The sequence below is a fragment of the Astatotilapia calliptera genome, chromosome 15, assembly GCF_900246225.1.
Source record: "Astatotilapia calliptera chromosome 15, fAstCal1.2, whole genome shotgun sequence".
Lineage (NCBI taxonomy): Eukaryota > Metazoa > Chordata > Actinopteri > Cichliformes > Cichlidae > Astatotilapia > Astatotilapia calliptera.
The window spans coordinates 28,704,728-28,726,750 of record NC_039316.1 but is presented as its reverse complement, the minus strand read 5'-3'; the positions used below and the strand labels follow the sequence as shown (position 1 = coordinate 28,726,750).

The following is a 22,023-nucleotide window of genomic DNA, read 5'->3' as shown; positions in this document are numbered from 1 at the left end:
TGTAATTTAAGATTGTCTTCTCATGCAGCTCTGATCCATACTTTTGGCCAAAGATGTTTCTTTCTTCAATTTGATTACTTTTTTTAAGGAAGTGGATGAAGTCATAGGGAGCTAGATCAGATAATTCAGTACAGGTGGTTAGCCGGGGTTACACAGTAGTGCACAGTTATGGTCACTTCTGCCGAAAGGTCTCCCCCCTCCATGTGGGCAGCCAGACCCTGGCAGACAAATGTGCACAACCTATGAAGAGAGTAAGCAAAGACACTTCTGAGGCTTTTGACTCCAGTGAAAGGCGGTGTCCATGGGACACGACAGTGAGACTCACTTGCCTCAAAAACTGTCAGTTTAGTGTTCATGACTCAATAATAAAGGGAGAGATCCATCTGCTGACCAAAAAGAACATAAACACTAGTCTCATTTTGCAAAAAAACATCTCAATGATTCCAAAATTCTCTGCAAAATATTCTGTGGATTGAAGGAAGAAGAGTTGAACTTGTTGAGTCCTGTTACATCTGGAGTTGGCTGTTACGAGAACATCATGTCATCAGTTAAACACGGTGGTGGTAGTGTGATGGTCTTGAGCTGCTTTGCTGAGACTTTCTGTAATCGATGGAACCATGAGCTCTGCTCTCAACAGAATATCCTAAAGGAGAATGTCCAACCATCAATTCATTGCACGAAGCTCCAGTGATGTTACATATGAGGAGAATGATCTGAAATGCCTCTGAAGAAAAACGTGTAGTGGAAGTTTTGGCGTGGCATAGTCACAGTTCAGATTTCTATTCAAATTCAGATGCTTTGCCGTGGCTTTAAACGGGCCATTCATTTTCCAAAACCCTCAAATGAGGCTGAATTAAAGGTTTATTTTTGGCATGGGGGCAGGTAGGCTTCGAGAACATTTTCCCTTAATGCATGACACTATCATTTAAAAACTGCATTTTGGATTTAGTCAGGTTGTCTTTGTCAGATTTTAATGTTAGACAGTCCGGAACGTGACAAATATGGAAAAAACTAAAGTGACAAAGGGGGCGAATACATCTTCCCATCTTCCTGTCTCACTAGGTGTGAAATTCCCTCTTAAAATGTGCTTGTGACTCATCAGGGTTGATCCACAATTAGCAGCTGGCACTAAATGTGCAGCCACATATTAAACACGCGCAGTACTTTACTGTGCATCCCTGTTATTGAATCTGACAGTGTGAGTTTGGCTAATGAAAGCCAGTACATGGTGTGTGTGCTGGATCTGGTGCATAATGTAGGTACACATTGTAGATAATATAAGTGCAAACGTGTAGCCCCATTTTTGTGGTGTGCCTGTGACTGAGTCTTGATACAGCATGTATGTGTATGTGTTTGCCTGTATAAGTGTGTGAATGTGTGATTCCCTTTGAGTGTGTGTGTGTGTTTGTGTACTCGAGCTGAATGGAGAGCCTCTGGCGGCTTCCCTCCTCTGTAATCGGCTGCCTGTCTGGCTCTGTGCGTGTCCTCAGGTGACTCCAAAGAGAACCGCTTTGCTGCAGAGAGGGATGAGTACGGAGCCGACACCATGACAGAGATCAACATCATCGGGCGCATCACCCTTAACCTGTGGAGGGTGATGAAAACTGAGGCAGGTGTCCTGGCATGACCTCCTCACAGCTTTGTAGCTCGTGACCTACTTTCTGTCTTTCCACTTGTTTTTCCAGCACGGCTCTCCCCACTTTACTTTTTCTGCTGCTGCTTTTTCTGTGACTCTTATTTTTTTCATAGTTTCATATAAAGTGAAGCTCTCGTATTAACAAATAAAAAATGTTATCATCAAGTAGTTATTATTGTCTTTACATTCCCTCAACCCCAGTGACTCCAGTTTTCTCTGTCCTGTTGTTTGATTCTGTTTACTGTGAGCTGCTGCTGTCTGAACTGGTCCAGTTGTTTTGCAGCTTTATGCTGTGTGCTCTGTTGCTTTTGGATTAAAACTACTTTTTTTTCTCTCACCAAGAATACACGGGGATTCCCTCAGTCAGCTAGGATATATAGATATAGATATAGATAGATATAGATAGATATAGATATATTTATATCTATAGATATAGATATATCTATAGATATAGATATATCTATATATCGAGAGAGAGAGAGAAAGAAAGAGAGAGAGAGAGAGATCTCTACAGCTCATCCACAAAAAGACTACAATGTGTGATTAGTGGTCACATGTAGACACTTGTATACATTTAAGTAAGCTAACACATCTCTTGTAAAAGATTCAGAGTTTTAGTTGAAGTGAGGAAACGTTAACCCTTTGTGCTACTCTTTTCCTTGCGTTCTGTTATTGCTATTATTTGATTCTGATCCATAAATTGTGTAAACGTCAGAGAGAGGCAGTTTTGAAAAATAGAACTAGAAAATGTTTTTTCTTTCCTCCTCCAGGTGACGTTAAACAACTACACTTTTGAAAACGTGGCCTTCCATGTGCTCCACCAGCGCTTCCCTCTCTACAGTCCCCGCACTCTCTCTGACTGGTTTGACCACAACACAGACTTGTACAGGTTTGTGCCGGGGTCAAACACAACCAGCTTTTTGGACATTACCTTACATGAAATTAAAAGATGTAGTACAAAGAGATGGTTGTAAATTTCTCATAATTGACTCTTCCCTTGAAGCCAGCTCTGTAACTCTGGCTTATATGATTATCCTGTTTGTGTTGCTCTAGGTGGAAGATGGTGGATCACTACGTGAGCCGTGTGCGTGGCTGCATGCAGCTCCTGCAGCAACATGACATCATTGGCAGAACCAGCGAGCTGGCCAGGCTGTTTGGAATTCAGTTTTTCCACGTTCTGACCCGAGGATCACAGGCATGCACACACACACACTCACAAACAATTCCCAATAATTTTTAGTTCAGTCCTCAAATAGCTTGGTAGGAGACACAGGCAGGGCATTTCTATGGAAAATCCAAGTTTGTGGTTCAGTTCGACCGGCTCAAATCGACCGAGGTCAGTCTATCCTTCCTGGTTAGTTAATAGTTGACTGTTCAGGTAGATGAAGTCCCTTTGATGTTCTCTGTGTGAGATAACTGCAGATTTTTTTTTTTTTTGTTTTGAAACCTCAGGTTCAGTCATGGGGTGAGAAAAGTTTAGAGCATGCTTCTGTCTCAGTGCCGTGTGAGCAGGGTTTTAACCATGTTGGTGAAAATGTATGAGAACATTTTAAAAACCCAGTTCCGCGTGGTGCAGCCTGAAATCTGTCAGTGGGTAACAAAGTGGGTCGTATAGCTGATGACCGTCTTCACATCGAAAAATGCTGACGAGTGTACGGTAAGAAAGTGGGATGAAATCATGTTGCAGTGAGCTAGAGTTACACTCATCAGCATTTGGATGTTAACAATGGATCGTGTGTGTGTGTGTGTGTGTGTGTGTGTAATTTTAAAATTGTCCAGTAATTCTCATCCAGTTTTGGAGGTGTTTTTCTGCTCTGCTGGTTTAGCGTTGAGCTCACTGTAGACGAGCCCCGCCTGTGCTGGTTTGATCACTGCTTACTGCTGCACAGATTTCTGTGCACACTGATGCTGACGTGTGCTAACATCATGCAGTCACAGCCTCAGAGCACAATGGGAAACTGTCTAGGCTCTCAACTGGTGTCACAGCTGTTTGCCTCAGAGGTTGACTAAACAGTATGACATTTAATCTGTTAACACAGTAAATGTGTGGCTGATGTTGATGTTTTCTAGTTGAAGAGATCACTGCCTACACATGATTTCAAAGCCCTATAATCTTGGATCCAACTGCCGCCTCCTCGATTTCTCAAGGTGACCATGACGGATGACTGAGAAGTTACACAGACAATTTGATTTAAATATTAACTAACACAAAAATATTACTTATTAGAGAGACAGATACATCTGCTCTGCAAACAGGGATGATGCTGCGCCCGTAAAACATTTTAACAACTGCGGATTGAATACAACCTGATACTGGGGTCTGATAACACCTTCCTAAATCTGAATCAGCTCCAGCAGGGTATGAGTGATTCTCTGACTTCCTGTACAGACTGAATGCAGCTGAAATCTGTTTGACTTGATTGCAGCTTTTTGTATGTTTCCCAATGCTGCTGCTTCCACCTGCCAAATATGAACTAAAAAGTAAAAAAACCCTAAAAACTCTGAGTTACTTAAACACACCGAGCGTGCTCCAGATGAGATTGTCATTAAGACATCATTAAGAGTTTTGTTTGCAGGTGGTAAAAATTCCAGTTGGATGTGTGAAGGAACAAAAGGAATAATAAGTCAAACTTTGTTTCCTCCTCTTGTCTTTAGTACCGTGTGGAGTCCATGATGCTGCGTGTGGCCAAGCCCCTAAACTACGTCCCAGTGACGCCCAGCATACAGCAGCGTGCCCAGCAGAGGGCTCCACAGTGCATCCCTCTGGTGATGGAGCCCGAGTCCCGTTTTTACAGCAACTCGGTGGTTGTGCTGGACTTCCAGTCGCTCTACCCTTCCATTGTCATCGCATACAACTACTGTTTCTCCACCTGCCTCGGCCATGTGGACAACCTGGGAACGTAAGGACATGACAGGCCCACACAGCTACAGCATGTAGAGAACTCGCTCAGACTGCACGCCTGCCAGGAAAATCTCCCTCTGGCAGCGGCTTCCTCCCCTCATTATTTTTAATGGAACAGGCACGCTGAGAGCTCGGCATGTTGTTCACAGCTCAGGGCGGCGAGCAGCGCAACTTAAGACTGAGTTCAGGTTTTCAGTGAGATTTGTGTGGTTGCATAGCAACAGCAAGGAGCCATGAACACTTCTTTCCACATGCATATGTCTGCTACATTGAAGTAACACAAAAAGAGTGGTTTGTGGCAGGCGTGCACAGGCTTCATCCTCAGCAGAGACAGCTCAGTGGGGTGCAGTTCAGATTTCTACACGGGCATTTTTCTCACTTATACCTGACGCTGTCTTTCCAGACAGTAATATTCACATTGCAAGAATAATGTTAAGTGATTGAACTGGTGTTCTTGTTCACATTCTGTCTCAGGCCTGATGAGTTTAAGTTTGGCTGCACCTCCCTGCGAGTCCCTCCCGAGCTCCTCTACCAGCTCCGCAACGACATCACCGTGTCGCCTGGTGGCATCGCCTTCGTTAAGGTACAGCAACCTCATCATCATGACCGTTGTCTCTGACGAGACCTCACCAAGCTCTTAGTGTTGGCGTTGTGATGGATTGTCTCATTAGTTGCTGTGAAGGGCCAGTGCCTCCTAAGAAAACCCACTTTGTGATCTCTGTGCTTCCATTCATTCACTGCCTGATTGCTCCACATTGCCCGTTTTTACCCTGTTGTGCTACTTAAGCAGCTCTCACAGTAGATCAGGAACATCTTTATTTTTGTTATTTACACTGAGAGATATTGTGGGCCTAAAGCTAAACTTCTAAATTGCTTTTTACGTTCTAAGTTACAGCGCTTCCCCATGCTGCAGATCAGGCCCATTTTAGGTCCTTCTTAGAGTTTTGGTGCAACCCTACTTTATGTTTCTTCATTGTAAAAAAAAAAAAAAAAATCTGTGTTTTAAATGATCTGTGTTTTATTTGTTCTAGTCTTCAGTGCGTAAAGGTGTCCTGCCCATGATGTTGGAGGAAATCCTCAACACAAGGATCATGGTGAAGCAGTCCATGAAAACATACAAGCAGGACAAATCCCTGACGAAGCTGCTGGACGCACGGCAGCTCGGACTCAAGCTCATCGCCAACGTCACCTTTGGATACACCGCTGCTAACTACTCTGGGCGCATGCCCAGTGTGGAGGTAGGCTCAGCAGCAGCTGCTATATGGTCTCTGCACTGTGCACTCCCAGTACGATACCACTATAATCCATGAAAATAGTTGTTGTTGCTTTGTCAATCAAACTATTTTCTCTGTATTATTGTAGGGCCTTTACCTTGAGTCAGTGTTGCTGTGAATGTAGTCGTAACCCCTTTGCTCCAATATTTATTAAATCTGCTGTGTCCAGGTTGGAGACAGCATTGTCCACAAAGCCAGAGAGACCCTGGAGAGAGCCATCAGGATGGTCAATGACACGAAGAAATGGGGAGCGCGTGTTGTGTACGGAGACACTGACAGGTAAGCAATTTTACAAGACTTTTTGACTTTTTCTCAGATGTAAATAATAGGGGTGCAACGATACACAAAATTCACGGTTCGGTTTGGTTCGATACTTCGGTGTCACGGTTTGATATTTTTTCGATCCAAAAAAATGTTCATGCCTTTTTAATTTGTCATTTATTAAAATTATAAATATATATTTTAACTCAAAAGTACAGTTTTTAAATTTAACCCTAACCCTTGTGCGTGTTTTTTATTTTGACAGCGAATACGCACCTGCGGACCACTTATGTGCAGCCCTGGTTATTTAGCTCATCATATTGCAGCCACAGAAATTCTTTTGTCCATGAAACCATAAAGCTGCACTTTCTTTTTGCCTTATAGTCTGATTTGTTATAACTTCTCCGTTTTGTGGTAAGCTTTTCTTTGGCTGTCACTTCTTCACCCTGACCTGTCTTATTTGGCTCAGCAGAACTGAAATATATATCTGTCTGTGAAGGTTCTCAGTCATCCAGGTCATCGTAGTCAAATATAAATCCTGCTGCTTTTACACACGCACTCACATAAGCTCAGCGATTCTCTGCGCGATCAACCTCTCACATGTTTAAGCTGCGGGAGATTTCACTTGTCATGTTTGCATAGTAAGCTAACAATTAATAAGACGATGTCAGAGGAATTGGTGCACAAATTATCATCACTCACAGATCAGTGCTGTCGCTCTCTATACACAGTTCGCACGATTGCAAAGTGAAAGCAAAAAACAAGCGCAAATTCAAACACGATTTCAATATGTCACATATTGACAGTGGCTCACCGATGCCAATGACATAATTACCCAGCTACATTTCCGAAAGAATGCAAAAGCATTGACATATATTTTTCCTTCCTACAAAAGCCCGACGGGCAGGGCAGAGATAGATTTTGGTAGCCCGACTGAAAAAATCGCTAGCCCCGGGACGTTGGGCTAGCGATATTGCGAGCCCTGTATCTGATTGAGGAATCACTCATCTTTGGAAAAGAGAGTTTATTACAGAGAAATGTCTCTTTCCAAAATAAAAGCTATACTATCCGCTTCTTCTGGGCTATATTCTCAGCAGCATATTAAACATATAAGGAGAATCATGTGCTAACAGCTGTCTAAATGACTCGGCTAAAGTTAGTAGCATGCTTGTTGTTTTTGTCTGCTTCCACTTGTCTTTGCACTAGGATGATGTCGGCGTAAATGTGCAGTCATATTCGTTGTGTTCCCACTAGTGCTTTCAGGTTAATCTCGTTGAAATGACCTTAACGCCACAACACGGCAAATCTCCGTTAACGAGCTACCCCTGATCGCCCCGTGCATGGGGCTAGACGGCCAACACGTTAACGAGCTAACTGCGCTAACACACTAGTTCCCACCCATGTAATTGAGCATTGCGTGGCACATCCAACATACTGTTTTACTTGAGTCCATGACTCACTTACCTTCAGGGTCATACGTCACATGAAAACCAAAATAATTCCAAGCGCCAGATCTGAATGAGGGTGGGGGAGGTTCAATTTGCCATGTTGCAAGGAGAGCTTAACTTCTGTCTCACTAGCTTGCCCTGCGCTCTTCCTTCTGACGATGCTGTCTGTGTTGAGCGCTCAGTGGATCTGCGCTCCACAGGGCAGCCTAGGTGGAGTAGTCGAACGCAGATTCACTGAGCGCTCAACACAGACAGCATCGTCAGAAGGAAAGTTGATAAAATAAATTAAAAATTTTGTATTGTTCGATACATATGCGTACCGAACCGAAAGCACTGTATGGAACGGTTCAATATCGATACGAGTATCGTTGCACCCCTAGTAAATAAATAGTACGCATGCCCTTGGTAAGACCTGTACAAAGTGTTATTCACTGTCAGTGGTAATCATGTTAGGCCTGATCAGTGTTTGTGTCCTCACATGGGAAACCTGCAGTCACTGTTCCATTATCTGCACAACAGGCAGGTTTACAGGTTGCACAACTTTACTGACAAATTCATAACTTCACTCGAGTGTGAACATGACCAGCAGCTTTGTTGTGTGTCACTACGCTGTGATGATGTGTAAGTCTGAGTCTACTTGGGCCGTGTTCTCATGAACACTTGCACCAATTAACTAACAGCTTTCATTTCTGACAGTCCGTTAAAGAAGAGCTGCCGCTGTGTTTGGCAGACAGGGAATTGGATTGTTTCTGACCTGCAGAGTCTCAAATAGAAGAAGAAGCATAAAGTTTTAAACTGCAGCATGCTTTGCATATATGGGACACACTTTCCTCCAGACTCGCTCGTCCACATGGGATGTGTTCAAGCACAGAGCCAAACGCGAAGCCTCTGAGAGCGTATCGTTTACCACTGTAGTATGTAGTGTGGGTTGTTTGATAAGAATTAGTAATGAGCCTTGTGTGTTTTTGTGTGTTTGGCAGCATGTTTGTTTTACTGAAAGGAGCCACCAAAGAGCAGGCTTTCAAGATCGGCAAAGAGATTGCAGAAGCAGTGACTGCAACCAACCCCAAGCCGATCAAGCTCAAGTTTGAGAAGGTAGATACACACACACACACACACACACACACACACAAAGGGAGCGAATAAGACAAGGTAGCGGCTTCTCTCTAACATCTGTTCACTGTGATTTTTCCATCTCCACACATTAGATGTAGTTATTTATCTATGTGTGTGTGTGTGTGTGTGTGTGTCTCAGGTGTACTTGCCCTGCGTTCTGCAGACAAAGAAGCGTTACGTGGGCTACATGTATGAGAGCCTTGACCAAAAGGAGCCCGTGTTTGATGCCAAAGGGATTGAGACGGTGCGCCGCGACGGCTGCCCTGCTGTTTCCAAGGTAACAGGCAAACCATGTTTTCCCCTCATTTTCACTGTGTTGTGCACCAATCGCAGGCATGCCACTCTTGTTCCTGCTCCCGTTTACTCAGACCGCTTTGCATGTGTCAGTCAGGGAAAAGGTCGTCTCCTTCCGCTTGCACATTAAACAGCATCAACACCTCTCTTAGATTACCAGTAAATCATTTTATCTTCATCCTCTTATACCTGTGTTCTTTTACTCATGTGCTCCTTAGATTCTGGAGCGTTCCATCAAGCTGCTGTTTGAGACACGTGACATTAGCCAGGTGAAGCAGTTTGTGCAGCGTCAGTGTATGAAGATTCTGGATGGCCGGGCAAGCATGCAGGATCTGACCTTCGCCAAGGAGTACCGGGGCAGCAGCTCGTACAGACCTGGAGCTTGCATCCCTGCGCTGGAACTCACCAGGTGTGTGTGTGTGTGTGTGTGTGTGTGTGTGTGTGTGTGTGTGTGTGTGGTCACAGTACAGGAGAAGTCAGGAGTGTGGCTTGGATAAATGTTTGCTGGTTGGCTCTGTGTGTGTCTGTGTGTGCGTGCAGCAGAGAACAGGATGGTGAGTAAGAGCTTGCTGTCAGCTACAGTTACAGTACCCAGCGTGAATCCAATTAGTCCTCCCTCACTGTGTTCATTGTCTGGCTGCACTAGCCTGTACAGTACCTGAGTGTTGCTAGGCAACCTGTTTTTTAACGAGTGGAGGACAAAAAAAAGTGATTTTTAGATGCACAAGGAAGAAGCATTTATGAGCCCTGCTTCAGTTCATCTGCTTTATTTTGTGTTTTCTCTCTCAGAGCACCAGCACACGTTCTCGCTGCTAATGTGAACATGTTGGCTGTGTGATGTAAACAATAACTGCATCATCTGCTGTCACTTCATTTTTTTTCTGCTTCGCCTCAGACGGATGATGGCCTATGACCGAAGGCTGGAGCCACGCGTGAGTGAGCGGGTGCCCTATGTCATTGTGTACGGCACACCCGGCGTGCCCCTCATCCAGCTGGTCCGCCGGCCCACCGAGGTGCTGCAGGACCCCACCCTGCGCCTCAATGCCACCTACTACATCACTAAGCAGATCCTGCCGCCACTGGCCCGTATGTTCCAGCTGATCGGAGTCGACGTGTTCAGCTGGTACCAGGAGCTCCCCAGGGTGAGGACAACTTGCAGACATACGGGCCATTGTGATGTTTTTGTCTCACCGCTGCCATTTAGAAGCAGAGCAGCAGCAGTGGAGATAAGAAACCCTTCAAAACAAAAAAAAGAACCAGGAACATCATAAAGACACACAATCAACTTAATACTGAGTTTGGAGGATGAATTAGATTAATTGGTATCTTCCTTTGACTGACTGTGGCAAGTCAAAGAGGTCACCCTCTGCTTCCACTCTTGTCAAAATAAAAGCAGTCTGTCATTTAGAGAGAACAAAGGATGAAGAGAGATCTCTTCTGCTTCCTGCTGATGACTAAATGAGTCAAGCTGCAGCGCTGCTGCCTCAGTCTTTGTTTCTTTCCTGAAGTCTGACAGAGTGCACACGCCATCTGCTGGCATAGCTACTAATCACAGTCAGATACATAAATGGTTGCGGCTCCAGTGCCACTGACTCCTTTTATGTCTTTGTTTTTTCCCAGTGAAAACAGAGTCACACACAAAATCCTGAATGTATGTATTTGTATTAAAAAAATTGAATCTTTGATCTCTGATCCTTCAGCATCTAATGATATTCGGTAGGATTCTTAACAAACCTGAAAAGTATCATGATCACGTAGTTCACACTGTTTTATGTCCATGAAGATGCTGTGCATGTTAACTCCATGTGTCTGCATATAGTCCAGCAGCAGTGATCAATCAAACGTGTGTTTTCAGCTACATCGCTCTTTTCTCTCCAGATCCAGAAGGCATCCTGCTCCTCCGTGGTGGGTGGGGAGGAAGCGGGGAGGAAGGGGACAATTTCCCAGTACTTCACCACGCTTCACTGCCCTGTGTGTGATGAGCTGACCCAGCTGGGTGTGTGCTCACGGTGTCGTGCTGAACCTCAGCGAGTCGCTGTTACACTCTACCAGGACATGAGGCAGTGGGAGAGTCAGCAAGAGCAGTTGCTGAAGGTGAGAAGTTGAGGACGCACAGAATATGAGCTCCTGTTAAGGTTTTGAATAATAATTGGACCATTAACTTCTGTGATTACAGGTATTTATTTCTTCCTGCTTTTGTCGCACTGTCTTTAAACATTTACCCAATTGATACGACTCAAAGCAGGCGACACTGAAGGAACACGGAAACTGCTTTCTGGCGATAAATCTAGATTTATTAAGACAGCAATTGACGTCAGCAGTTATGATGCCTGGTGGCAGCAATCACTCGGGTTGAGTTGGTGTGCAGTTTTGCTTAAACAATGTCGGACTCCACAGTTTTTCTCTGGTCAGACTAGTAGTGACATGTTTGTGAGTGGTGTCCATACCAGAGCTCATCCTTGTGTGATCACTGTGTGCTTGTGTTTCTGTTTGCATACAGATCTGTAGGAACTGCAGTGGCAGTGCTGAGCGGCAGGTTCCCTGCGTGTCCCTCGACTGTCTCGTCCTCTACAAGCTGTCCCGGGTAAACAGACAACTTTCCAAGGCCCCCTACCTCCGTCAGCTGCTGGAGCAGTTCTGATTGGCTCCCGAGTCCCGGAGCCACCCACTGATTTGGTGCTAATTCCTGGCCTTCCATCTTAGTGTTTGTCCATTTGGTTGTAAAAGTTTAAATGGTGCTTTGATTGAGCCCTGACGGGTTTTCTCATTTTGTCTCAAAGTATTTCTCTGAGTATGGAGACTGTTTACTTCATGCCTCCAGTGGAAGAGGCCGTGTGTTCGTTTGCTGCCATCTCCATTAGCTGCTATGGGCCGAATGAAGCTGATCTTTTTGATGACACGGCAACAGACGGCCTGTTGCGGGACTGAGTGCAGTCCAATCATGGAACATGTGTCGTATTGTGTATTCACTGTAACTGGTTTTTAAAGATCTTATAAATTCAGAGACGAACTACACCCAAACCACTAATTGACTTTTTCTCCTTTTTATACTGACTGCAGTCTTTTTGTAAATAGTTCCTGTACAGATCCATCTCCAATCTCACTGTGCATTAACCAACTACAGCTCCAACCATGAACACAATCAAAGCAGTTTGATGCGTTCTTTTTGAAGGTGCCATTTTTCTGTTTCTTTAACCTTGTCTGTTTTGGCAGATTTGACAGTTCATACTACAGAGTATGGGAACTGGAAAGCTCTCCATTTTTTTTAGTTTTAAATGTGGGACTGCTGCAATACTGTATTTGGTAATTTATGCCATGAAGAGTCTATTATTTCCTTGTGGATATATGGTTTTGTGTACGTTTCCAATTTTACTGTGCGAACCGTCTTCAAACTACATTAAAATTTGATCTTTAACCCTCCCACTCCATGCAGCCGTACACAGGATCTGTGGATTTGTAAAAATGTAAAAACTTATAATGAAGGAGATCCTTTTTGTTTGTTTTTAATGGACATTGCTGTGGGTGAAGGTTTGAGATTGATATAATAAAATAAAAAAATCAATGTATGAAGATGCCTTCTTTCTTTCACTAAATCAGGAGCTTAAAAAGAAAAAATCAGAGGAATCACAGTGACATGACCCATTACAGCACAAGACCAAAAAGAAGAAAAAAAAATCCAGTTTTCACAAAAGTGCAACAGAAAACAGCTGCATACACTGTACAGCTCAGCTCATCACACACACACACTAGATTGCCAAAAGTCTTTACTCGTCTGCCTTCACACACACATATGAGCTTGAGTGACATTCCATGTTTAGCTATAACAGCTTCAACTTTTCTGGAAGGCTTTCTACGAGGTTTAGAAGTGTTCTTCCAGAAGTGCATTTGTGAGGTCAGACACCAATGTTGGGATGCTCTAATTCATCCCAAAGGTGTTCTGTCAGGCTGAGGTGTAGGACTCTGTGCAGGCCAGTCCAGTTTTTCCACACCAAACTTCCTCATCCATGTCTTTAGAAACAGTTGTGCTGGAATAGGAAAGGGCCATCCCCAAATTGCTCCCACAAAGTTGGAAGCATGAAATTGTCTCGGTGTGCTGAATTATCAAGAGTCCCTTTCTCTGGAACTAAGGGAGCAAGCCCAAGCCCATTAAAAAAAATTTACACTTAGTGCAATGCAGTCAAACAAGTACTGTTCTAGCAGCTGCCAACTCGAACTCCTCCATCAGATTGCCAGATGTAGACATGATTCGTCATTGCAGAGAACACCTCTCCACTTCTCTAGAGTTCAGTGGCATCATATGCAGTTTGCACCACTGCATATGATGCTTTGCATTGCACTTTGCAATTCTGTAACCTTCTGTACTCTGTTCTTGAGCTAATCTGAAGGCCACATGAAGTTTAGAAGTCTGCAGTGATTGACTGTGCACAAAGTTGCTGACCCCAGTCTGTTATTTTATGTGGCTGAGCTGCTGTCAATCGCAATCACTTTCATTTTGTGGAACATTTAATGGTGACAGAATTTCCTGACTGGACTTTGCACAGGTGGCATCTTATCACAGTACCATATTCGAAGTCACTGAGCTCCTGAGAGCAAGCCATTCTCTCACAAATGTTTATAAAAGCAGTCTGCATGCCTAGGAGCTTGATTTTATATACCTGTGCTCATGAAAGTGATTGGAACACCTGAATGTAATGATTTAGAAGGGTGAGTGAATACTTTTGGCAATATAGTGTATTTGCAGTGCAAGATTTTATTTTAAGGGGGTGGCTAGCTGTCTGTCCCTGGTTCAGCTCATCCACTCTCCTAACGTCCTCAAACAAGGCACTGAATTCTAGCGATGCATCAATCCCATGTTTGTCTAGCTCCAATGTGATACCAGTAACTCAAAGAAAGAAGCTGACAGAGAAGTCTTAGCTGTAGTCAAAAAACACTGCAAACATAAAAACATTCAAAATGTAAGAAGTATAACAACTTGTTGTCCCTTGGCTTTTGGCTTCATGTTATGTTACCAAAATGTTAGCTCTCCCGTTTGTAATCAGTGCTCTACTGCTGATGGAAGGCATAGTAAACACAGAACATAGAATTGAACTGAATAGATTGACCTGTTGCCAACGATCCCAGTGAAGTTCGTTGAGTCAGGATCAGGCTGATATCTGATCTATTTCTTACTTTCATTCTAGCCTTACCTTTTACCTAACTACAGAGGGGATAAGGACACAACAATATTGAACACAGTGTCAAATGATTTATAAGAAAATAGCAATACTTCAACATCTGATCCTTCACTGTCCAGCAGATGTCCAAAAGCTTTAAAAGATGCACTGAGTTGAGCTGCGGAAGCGTGTGTATGATTTATAAGCTGCACTGCTTAGTCAGTGCTTCCTTTACTAGAGTACAAACAGTAACTATGTTGGAGTTTCCAGGTCTTGGACAGCAAATGGACAGTTGAGGCGTGTCACTGAGCCGACATTCTCAGTCTCCCTTCTCTTGGTCCAAAGAGAGCAGCAGGTTCTGTCTTGGTGAGTGTCCTACCAAAGAGATGCTCTCTGAGAAAGTGGCGCCTGCAGGCTCTGACACCAGTGTGGTTTGGGCAGTGGGGCTGTCTGTTAGAGCCATGACATCAGGGGGAGAGGACATCTTGCTTGGTGAATTCATAAAATTTGATGTATCGTCCATTTCAATGACCTCAAAGTCTGCGTCGTTCAACTGATCGGCCTCATTATCCTGCTCTTCCTCATCCTCATCTTCATCAGCTCCTGAGTCCAGCAGTGCCCGTTGGGATTCACTGCTTTCAATTTCATCATTCACCGAGGCCAGCTTGTACATGACTGGAAAGAGGATGGAGGTGAAGATGGCAGTGACGAGTGACAGGTACATGAGCAGCGGGTGCTTTGGAAACCTCTCGAGCAGGAAGCCTATGAGTGCTGGCAGCACCATCTCGCCCAGCGCTGCACCCACCACGAAAACTGCCGCTGTGCGCCCCGTTACTGTGGTGTACTGCTCCACCCACGAGATGCCGCTTGGGAAAATGGCAGCCATGGAAGCCCCATAGATAGCAGTGCACACCCACAGGACCTCCTCTTTCTTGTTGAAGAAGCAGAGCAGAAGAGAGGAGATAGCGGTGCCCAACAGGCTGAGCAGGATCATGTTTCCCGGGTACATGCAGGCTGCAAAGAAGATGGCTAACCCACGGCACGCTGCAAATGACCCCCAGAACAGGGAGTTTAGCCCAGCTGCCTTCGCCTCAGCCATGTGGATGTACTCCTTAGCAAAGGTAAAGATGAAGGAGCCATATGCTACTTCAGCACCGACGTAGGCAAAGAAGAAGAGGAAAAGGAGGGCTGTAAGAGCCACATGATATTTGGCCACCAGGGGCTTTCCTGAGGCCGAGCGGGGTTTTGCACGTGACACGCTGCAGCGAGAATAAAGGATGAAGAAGAGGAAGGACATGAGAAAGACAAAAGCACCGATCACGATGTAGGCCCAGGTGGAGTTGAGGGTACTGTGCGAGACTCCCTGAGTGTTGACGGTTTTGGTCACCTGGGGCTCTGTGGAAGGCGTACTCTTGGTTGGTGCTATGGCCTCAGTGCCCTTCCAGTCAGTCCCAAACACCAGCTTGGCTATGATAGGAGACACAAAGGCCCCAGCGGCAAAACTGAAGTGCAGCGCTTGCAAGTGAGGCCCCGACTGCTCACCCCACGTGTCCAGTATGAGCACGTTACCACCTGACACACAGGAGAAACACATAGTTAAGAATGGAGACACAAGCATCACTTTGCTTTGGCTAAACTAGAAAAAAAAGATTAACAGAAGAATCACAATCAGACAAAACAAGGAATGACTCCAAATAACTCCATCGGCAAGTTTCCATTCTTATGATGTTAAGAATAAGCTACCACTGTTAGCAAAAGCAGATGAAGGATTATTCTACAGGCCTAATACCACGTGGTGCACTAACTACATGCAAGATTTACAAGATTTCAAAACAGTTTGTAAATGTCTTTGTAAGGTCTTTATAGGTCAATTTGCAGGAAGGAAACATAATTCACTATGAATTCATTTCACTTCTTCTGGTGCACATCAAAGTGAAAAGAGGTGCACTGAAGAAGCAACAACCAGACAACACCCCGAAAAGGAAAAGTTTGCTGTGTGTGCCAGCACAGTGTCAAGAGTATAGAGGAGAGGAGACGTTACACAAGCAGAGTTGAAAGGGGCCTTCGAAGAGCATTAACCCAACAGCAGGACAAGTATCTGTTCGTTTTTTGAGAGGAGGATCAGGAGAAGCACTGCCAGAGTGCTACAAATTACCTTCGGCATGCTACTTGTGCATGTTTCTGAACAACCTTTTGGAAACAAACTCTATGAGGGCCCACTGTCCCTCAGTGAGACCTTTGTTCTTACAGCTGAACCACAGAACACCAGAACTAGCAGGTCTGTCACTGGTGCCCTGTTCTCTCCACGGTTTCACTTTCATTCAATTTTATTTACGTATGCACCAATACACAGCAACAGTCAACTCAAAGCACATTGTATTTTAGGGTAAAGAGCCTACAACGTTAGAGATAAAACCTCACGATGAGACAACATTAATGACAAAGCACTTGGGAACAGTCGGAAGGAAAAACTGGCCACCAGTTAGGGATGAACAGAGGGAGACAGGAAAGGCACGCTGTGGACGAGTTGGTAATGTGGTTTGAAGCTTTAAATCTAAAGTGGTGGATAAACACATGTAGAGTGAAAAGAATCAAGTTGAGAATAAATGCTCAGTATATGAGATGAGATGAGATAGCCTTTATTTGGTCTTTTGCCCACAACCGAGATGACAGACCTTGCCGACCGTACATACAATACACAAACATCACATTGGGGAGACAGGTCAGGCTAGGTAGCGAGGAAAAAAAACATCGAAATGTGTAACACAAAAGGATAATACAGGAATGCACAGATATCAACACACCATAGCACAATAAACACAGAAAAGCAACAAGGGTGTCAATAGCATTCAGAGACCAGTTGATCAAATCCATAATTCTCTTTAGGTTTTAGAAACAGACTGTGAGAGAGTGTTTCAGGGAAAGTAATACAAAAAACACGAGACTAGACAAGGACATAAGAACTAAGCAGGGAAGATAAGGGAGATAAGGGAGAGGAGAAAAAGTGTGTCCGCCTCCTCCGAGAGCCAAAAGGAATGTCATATCATATCATGGGAAGTTCCCAGCAGCCCATGTCTATTGCACTGAATTACTCATACCATCTCCCTCAATGTTACAAACAGGACTCCACTACTGTTTATTCACTCTGCTGCAGCTAAGCCATGCCCTCATTTAAACATGCATCACCACAGCAGGCGAGAGAATGATGAGAAAAAGAGGTAAAAACAGCCACTTGTGGCTCTGAGCCCTGCACAAACTCATCAGCTGAGGCTGACCGTTAAAATCATTGAACTTTCACTGATACAGTGAATATCAATAGTTTACTTACCTGTATCTATAACACCCATGGATATCCCAATGCTGGACATGAACACAGTGAGAAGCAGAGCCTGCTTACAGTAAGGGATGGCACACATTCCAGAAGCCGTGAGCAGCATGGACAAACCTAGAAGATTACCACAGGAGGCAAAATCAATCTCATAAAATGACTGCAAAGGCCGGCCAGCAAGAACAACAAGCTAGAAAGGTACCTAGCAGGAGATGGGGGTTCATGCAGTCAAACAGAATGCCTCCTAATAGGGATCCGCCGGCGTAGCCTGCAGAGCGGCCAACAAAGATGTAGGAGATGTTGCCGATATCCTGGTTCACATTTGCAGCCAAGTCTTCCAGTGTGGGGCCAAGAACTGAGATACACATCCCCTAAGAAAATAAGACAAAGCTTAGAGCAAGCCACGACTGTTGTTGTTGGACCCACTCCTCTCCCTCCATTGTCCTACTTGTCTCATCTCCTTGAGAGATCAATGACAAATGATCGCATCAGGATCTAGGAGAACTAAACTAACATTTCCAACCCTGTGCATTCTGCTCACCCCCAATGAAAACTTTACCTCCTCCTCCTGTGTTTTTGTCAGCAACAAGACACGAGGTGAAGACAGAGGTGGCAACGTATCAACACATACTGCACAAATGTTTATTTTAGGATTTCTGTTGAGAAAAATTAAGACTGAAAAATTTTTACAAATTTAAACGAATCTAAACTTTTTTTTTGATCCCTGCTAATTTGCATATAATTGTTTAACTACTATAACTAATATAATATAAACATTTAGAGAATAGTTAAGCTTATGCACAATTACTGTTTGTGGACCTCAGCTCATGATTTAAGACTACACTCCCTCACATACTGTTAAACACCATGCTATAGATGAAGGTGAACTCCTGTATAACTAGACAGCACCTGGCTTTTCTAATGAAAACACAAAAACAGTTAAATGTCAGTTCTACTCGTTCACGCACCTTGACTCTCATGTATACTAGATTCATTAGTGCCAGAACTAGTCTTCCAGAGTTTACACTTTCTAAACTCCCTGGGGTGGATGAAAGCTTTACTTATTTTATATGCTAACTACTGAATCTGCTATCTGTTCTGGCAATACTACACAGTTTAGTAACCTGTCTGTCAGCTCAGATCAAAGGTTCAAAATTTGATGCAAAGGACTGGAAAGACCACTGGCATGCTCCCTCCATTTCCCCCCAGGTGCTATCAGAGGAAACTGCAATAAAGTGTGGCCTGTAAAATTCCTAGAGATATAAATCACACGGTTTACACAAAAACCTAGAGAATATAAAGCTAATACTATCAGGTAAAAGGTACAGGGTACCAAATTGTGAGTTGTTCAAATTATATTTATATTTTCTTTAGTGCTCCAATTTGTCAAACCATTGAATTGCTACTACTGCACATTCACCCAATGTGTGTATATATATATATATATATATATATATATATATATATATATATATATATATATATATATATATATATATATATATATATATGTTCTTCCTCTACACCCCCCCCCCCCCCAATTTTTTTGCACATGTCGAGGAGCGTGTCAGGCTACATTTCACTGTGTGTTATACTTGTATAACTATGCATGTGACAAATAAAGAACCTTGAACCTTGAATAGTAATAAGTAAACTGTAAGTGTGTGCATGTGAAATGGTATGACGATTAATTTATGTGATGGTTTTTCTTGAATGACAAAGCAAAATTTCTTCGAAGGGAGACAACAAAGGCTAATCTAATCTAAACTGAACATTGGAATCATAATCCTCAGAGTTTATCCGTTCCTTTTACCAGTGCCAGCATGCTTATCTAACTGCTTCGCATCACACAAAAAAGTGAAGTGGAGCTTTTGCTCACAGAGCCTCCAAGTTTTTTGTTCTCTACACTGAGTTCACACTCAGTGACAACAAAAACTGCAGAGCTGACACTGGCATCAATCAGAGCTGATTGATATCAATCCTTAAATAACTGTAATAAAAGTTTCCATTTCCCCACTTTTTTAACAGGATAATCTGATGCTGAAACAACAAAACTTGAATGTTCTTCCCCAGGCCCAATGGGGGGAGAAAAGGTTAATGCAGGAGAAAGTCGTCCAGTGTGTGCAGGTGGATTTCACTAATCTGATGCGGAATAAATGGTTGAAGAGCGAGATTTACAACTATGAAAATCCGGTTGTGCAGGATACTGCTGCATTCACTGAACTATTACAACCGTAATATTGCTTACTATTCAATAGTTACAAGCACATGTGACCACCTTGTGTACGTAGATTCACATTCTGTTGCACCTTTATAACAACTATAAAGGCAACCGACATGTGGGGCCAGTCAAAAACAACCTAAGGACACAAAGTACGACTTAAATTGAAAGGTCTCCTTCGTTTACAACGCTCGACAGAACCATAACAGGCCAAAAATCTACTATATTATGGCACTATATAAGTAACTGCAGATCTTCTGACATTTCAAATTAATTTCCTGGAGTAGACTTCAGTAGAAATTCCAAAGAACGCAAATGAATATTGGACAGCCGTGATAAGCTAGCGGTTTATGGCTATATGCTAACGGATAACATTAATACAACCCTAGCTAGCCAACTAGTTAACTGTTGTAGATATCCCAACCAACTTAATAAATCTATTCAGTTACCACATTATATTTATTTATTTAAAATTTTCCAATTCATTTCCTTTTTAAAGGAATGAGAAAAGTCAGAGAATTGTTTAATGAACCGGCAGGTTTAAGCTAACTTCCCACTCCTAACTATTTACCAAGCCCAGGCAAGATGCACAGAGCGCGAGCGTAACCATCCAGCGGCCGCCTGCTCCTTGGCCGCCCCTTCCTCCGCCAACCACCTCCACCCGGTCGTCGCTGTTTTGTGTGGTCTTTCTCTTCGCCCCCTTTAATGCGTTCTTCATTTCTCGCCCAGTGTCCTTCCTCTTGTCAAACAGGGTGTCCTCCTCCTTGTCGTCGTTGTCGTCCTCCTCCATACTGGCGAAATGGACGTGCTTCTTTTTAATATCGGTGTCACGCGTGACGGACGTAGACATAGCTGTCGGTCTAGCACCGAGAGAGAGAGAGAGTGTTGCTGGGAGTGATGGTGAGCTGTCACAACGCCGCACAACTGCTGACTGACTACAGATAATAAAGCGAGTCTTTTATCTCCTCCCGTTCTGGCGCCTCGTGTTTGAAGGCCGCAGTTGGTTATTAAATACACGGATTTTTTGAGTCGGACATCTTTAATGCGACGGTGACCGCAGGGTACCACCGCTGCAGCTGTGGAATCCCTCCATATGTCAACAGCTGCTGCCTGTATGGCTGCTGAAGGTTTGCAAAGATCATCTATTGGGATTGTTGCTCACTCCGTGTGTAAAGAGACACCTTCCTTTTGAATAACCTGAATATTTTTTTTTACTTTAATTATATTAATCAGCAAGCACTGTTTTGTAATGTTATCACTTTCACCTGTGCGTTTTCGTATTATTGCAAATCAATGGACCTGGGACCGATGCAAAACCCAGAATGCCATGTGCCAAAACAGGCGATCGCTTCGCTTTGTTTATGAGCTTTTCAGTACCCTGAAATCATGGCAGAGTAAGACCTCTGTTTCTACTGGCTGTTCACAGCTCAAGAGCACCAAATGATCCAGGGCTGCCGGTGTCCTGTCATAGTCGTAGTTAGAAGCCTTTTCTGCCTGGCTGTAGTGAAAGCACATGGCGCCATCTAGAGTTTGTACCAAGTAAACTGGCTGAGCACAAATAAAAACCAAAGCGTGTAAGAACTTTAATTACTTGGCAGCAAAGTTGCAATAGGTCCAGGCTGCTGGGGGCATCCCACGATGCACTGTGTTTCTTCTTCACTCAATTCTCCCTCAGCCTAGTTCTGCTGGAGGGTTTTTCCTGTTAAAATTGAGTTTTTCCTTCCCACTGTCCCTAAAGCGCTTGCTCATAGGGGGTCATATGATTGTTGAGATTTTCTGTGTATTACTGTATGGTGTTTCCTTTACTATATAAAGCTCCTTGAGGCAAATGTTGTTGTGATTTGGTGCTATATAAATAAAACTGAACTGACTTCAAAGACCTGAATTTTAAAAATCCCCTTTTCTCCCTTAAACATTTCAAGTCCAATATTCTTTCGTAAATTCTCAGCTATGTAGAATAACTGCTAATGCCAATGCATTAGTGCATATAAATATTATATTTGACCTTATTTATGAACTACAATTTATACAATCTTATATTTCCTTAAGAACGAGAAGAAGAATGTCTTTTAATTTCAAAGGTATTGGTAACAATAGCTCTCAGATAAATGTCAAAGCTATTACAGATACTTGTGAAATTGTAGTTATTTAGTAAAATACTCCACTTTAAATTAACTTCTTCTAATTAAAATACCTCACGTAGCACTCTCACTGTGGTATGTTGGAGCCTGAACACCTATAAGAGAGGTTCTAATAAGAAATTGCAGTAGTTTGGCCTTGACGTAACAAGTAAGCATAGAAGAAAACATACAGGGGTCAATCTTAAATGTAAATCTTAAAGGTTTTGCGGTGTACTTCATGTGGCAGCATGGTGTGGTTTTGTGGGAGCA

At 43.5% G+C, this 22,023-nt stretch overlaps 2 protein-coding genes across 3 annotated transcripts in view; one reads left to right on the top strand and one right to left on the bottom strand.

Moving 5' to 3' along the window:
* rev3l (REV3 like, DNA directed polymerase zeta catalytic subunit) overlaps nucleotides 1–12,501 on the top strand; it is a 91,293-nt gene extending 78,792 nt beyond the window's left edge. Inside the window, exons 20-32 of one of the 2 annotated variants that reach the window (XM_026194838.1) lie at nucleotides 1,491–1,609; nucleotides 2,407–2,525; nucleotides 2,690–2,831; nucleotides 4,292–4,536; nucleotides 5,013–5,121; nucleotides 5,570–5,776; nucleotides 5,982–6,091; nucleotides 8,502–8,616; nucleotides 8,801–8,914; nucleotides 9,150–9,340; nucleotides 9,827–10,073; nucleotides 10,810–11,025; nucleotides 11,432–12,501. In XM_026194838.1, coding sequence (XP_026050623.1) covers nucleotides 1,491–1,609; nucleotides 2,407–2,525; nucleotides 2,690–2,831; nucleotides 4,292–4,536; nucleotides 5,013–5,121; nucleotides 5,570–5,776; nucleotides 5,982–6,091; nucleotides 8,502–8,616; nucleotides 8,801–8,914; nucleotides 9,150–9,340; nucleotides 9,827–10,073; nucleotides 10,810–11,025; nucleotides 11,432–11,572 — 2,075 coding nt within the window. In that variant the 3' untranslated portion in view covers nucleotides 11,573–12,501. Of the gene's footprint in view, nucleotides 1–1,490; nucleotides 1,610–2,406; nucleotides 2,526–2,689; nucleotides 2,832–4,291; nucleotides 4,537–5,012; nucleotides 5,122–5,569; nucleotides 5,777–5,981; nucleotides 6,092–8,501; nucleotides 8,617–8,776; nucleotides 8,915–9,149; nucleotides 9,341–9,826; nucleotides 10,074–10,809; nucleotides 11,026–11,431 lie in introns of both variants that reach the window. The other variant, XM_026194837.1, reaches the window with a different exon arrangement.
* A 396-nt stretch (nucleotides 12,502–12,897) lies between these two features.
* mfsd4b (major facilitator superfamily domain containing 4B) lies at nucleotides 12,898–20,786 on the bottom strand. The gene is made up of 4 exons (XM_026142986.1): nucleotides 20,205–20,786; nucleotides 17,615–17,783; nucleotides 17,413–17,529; nucleotides 12,898–15,656 (listed from the first exon to the last, which is right to left on the bottom strand). Exons 1-4 carry the CDS (start codon nucleotides 20,481–20,483, stop codon nucleotides 14,404–14,406), a joined length of 1,818 nt encoding a protein of 605 aa, XP_025998771.1. The 5' UTR covers nucleotides 20,484–20,786; the 3' UTR covers nucleotides 12,898–14,403.
* Between the last annotated feature and the right edge of the window lie 1,237 nt (nucleotides 20,787–22,023).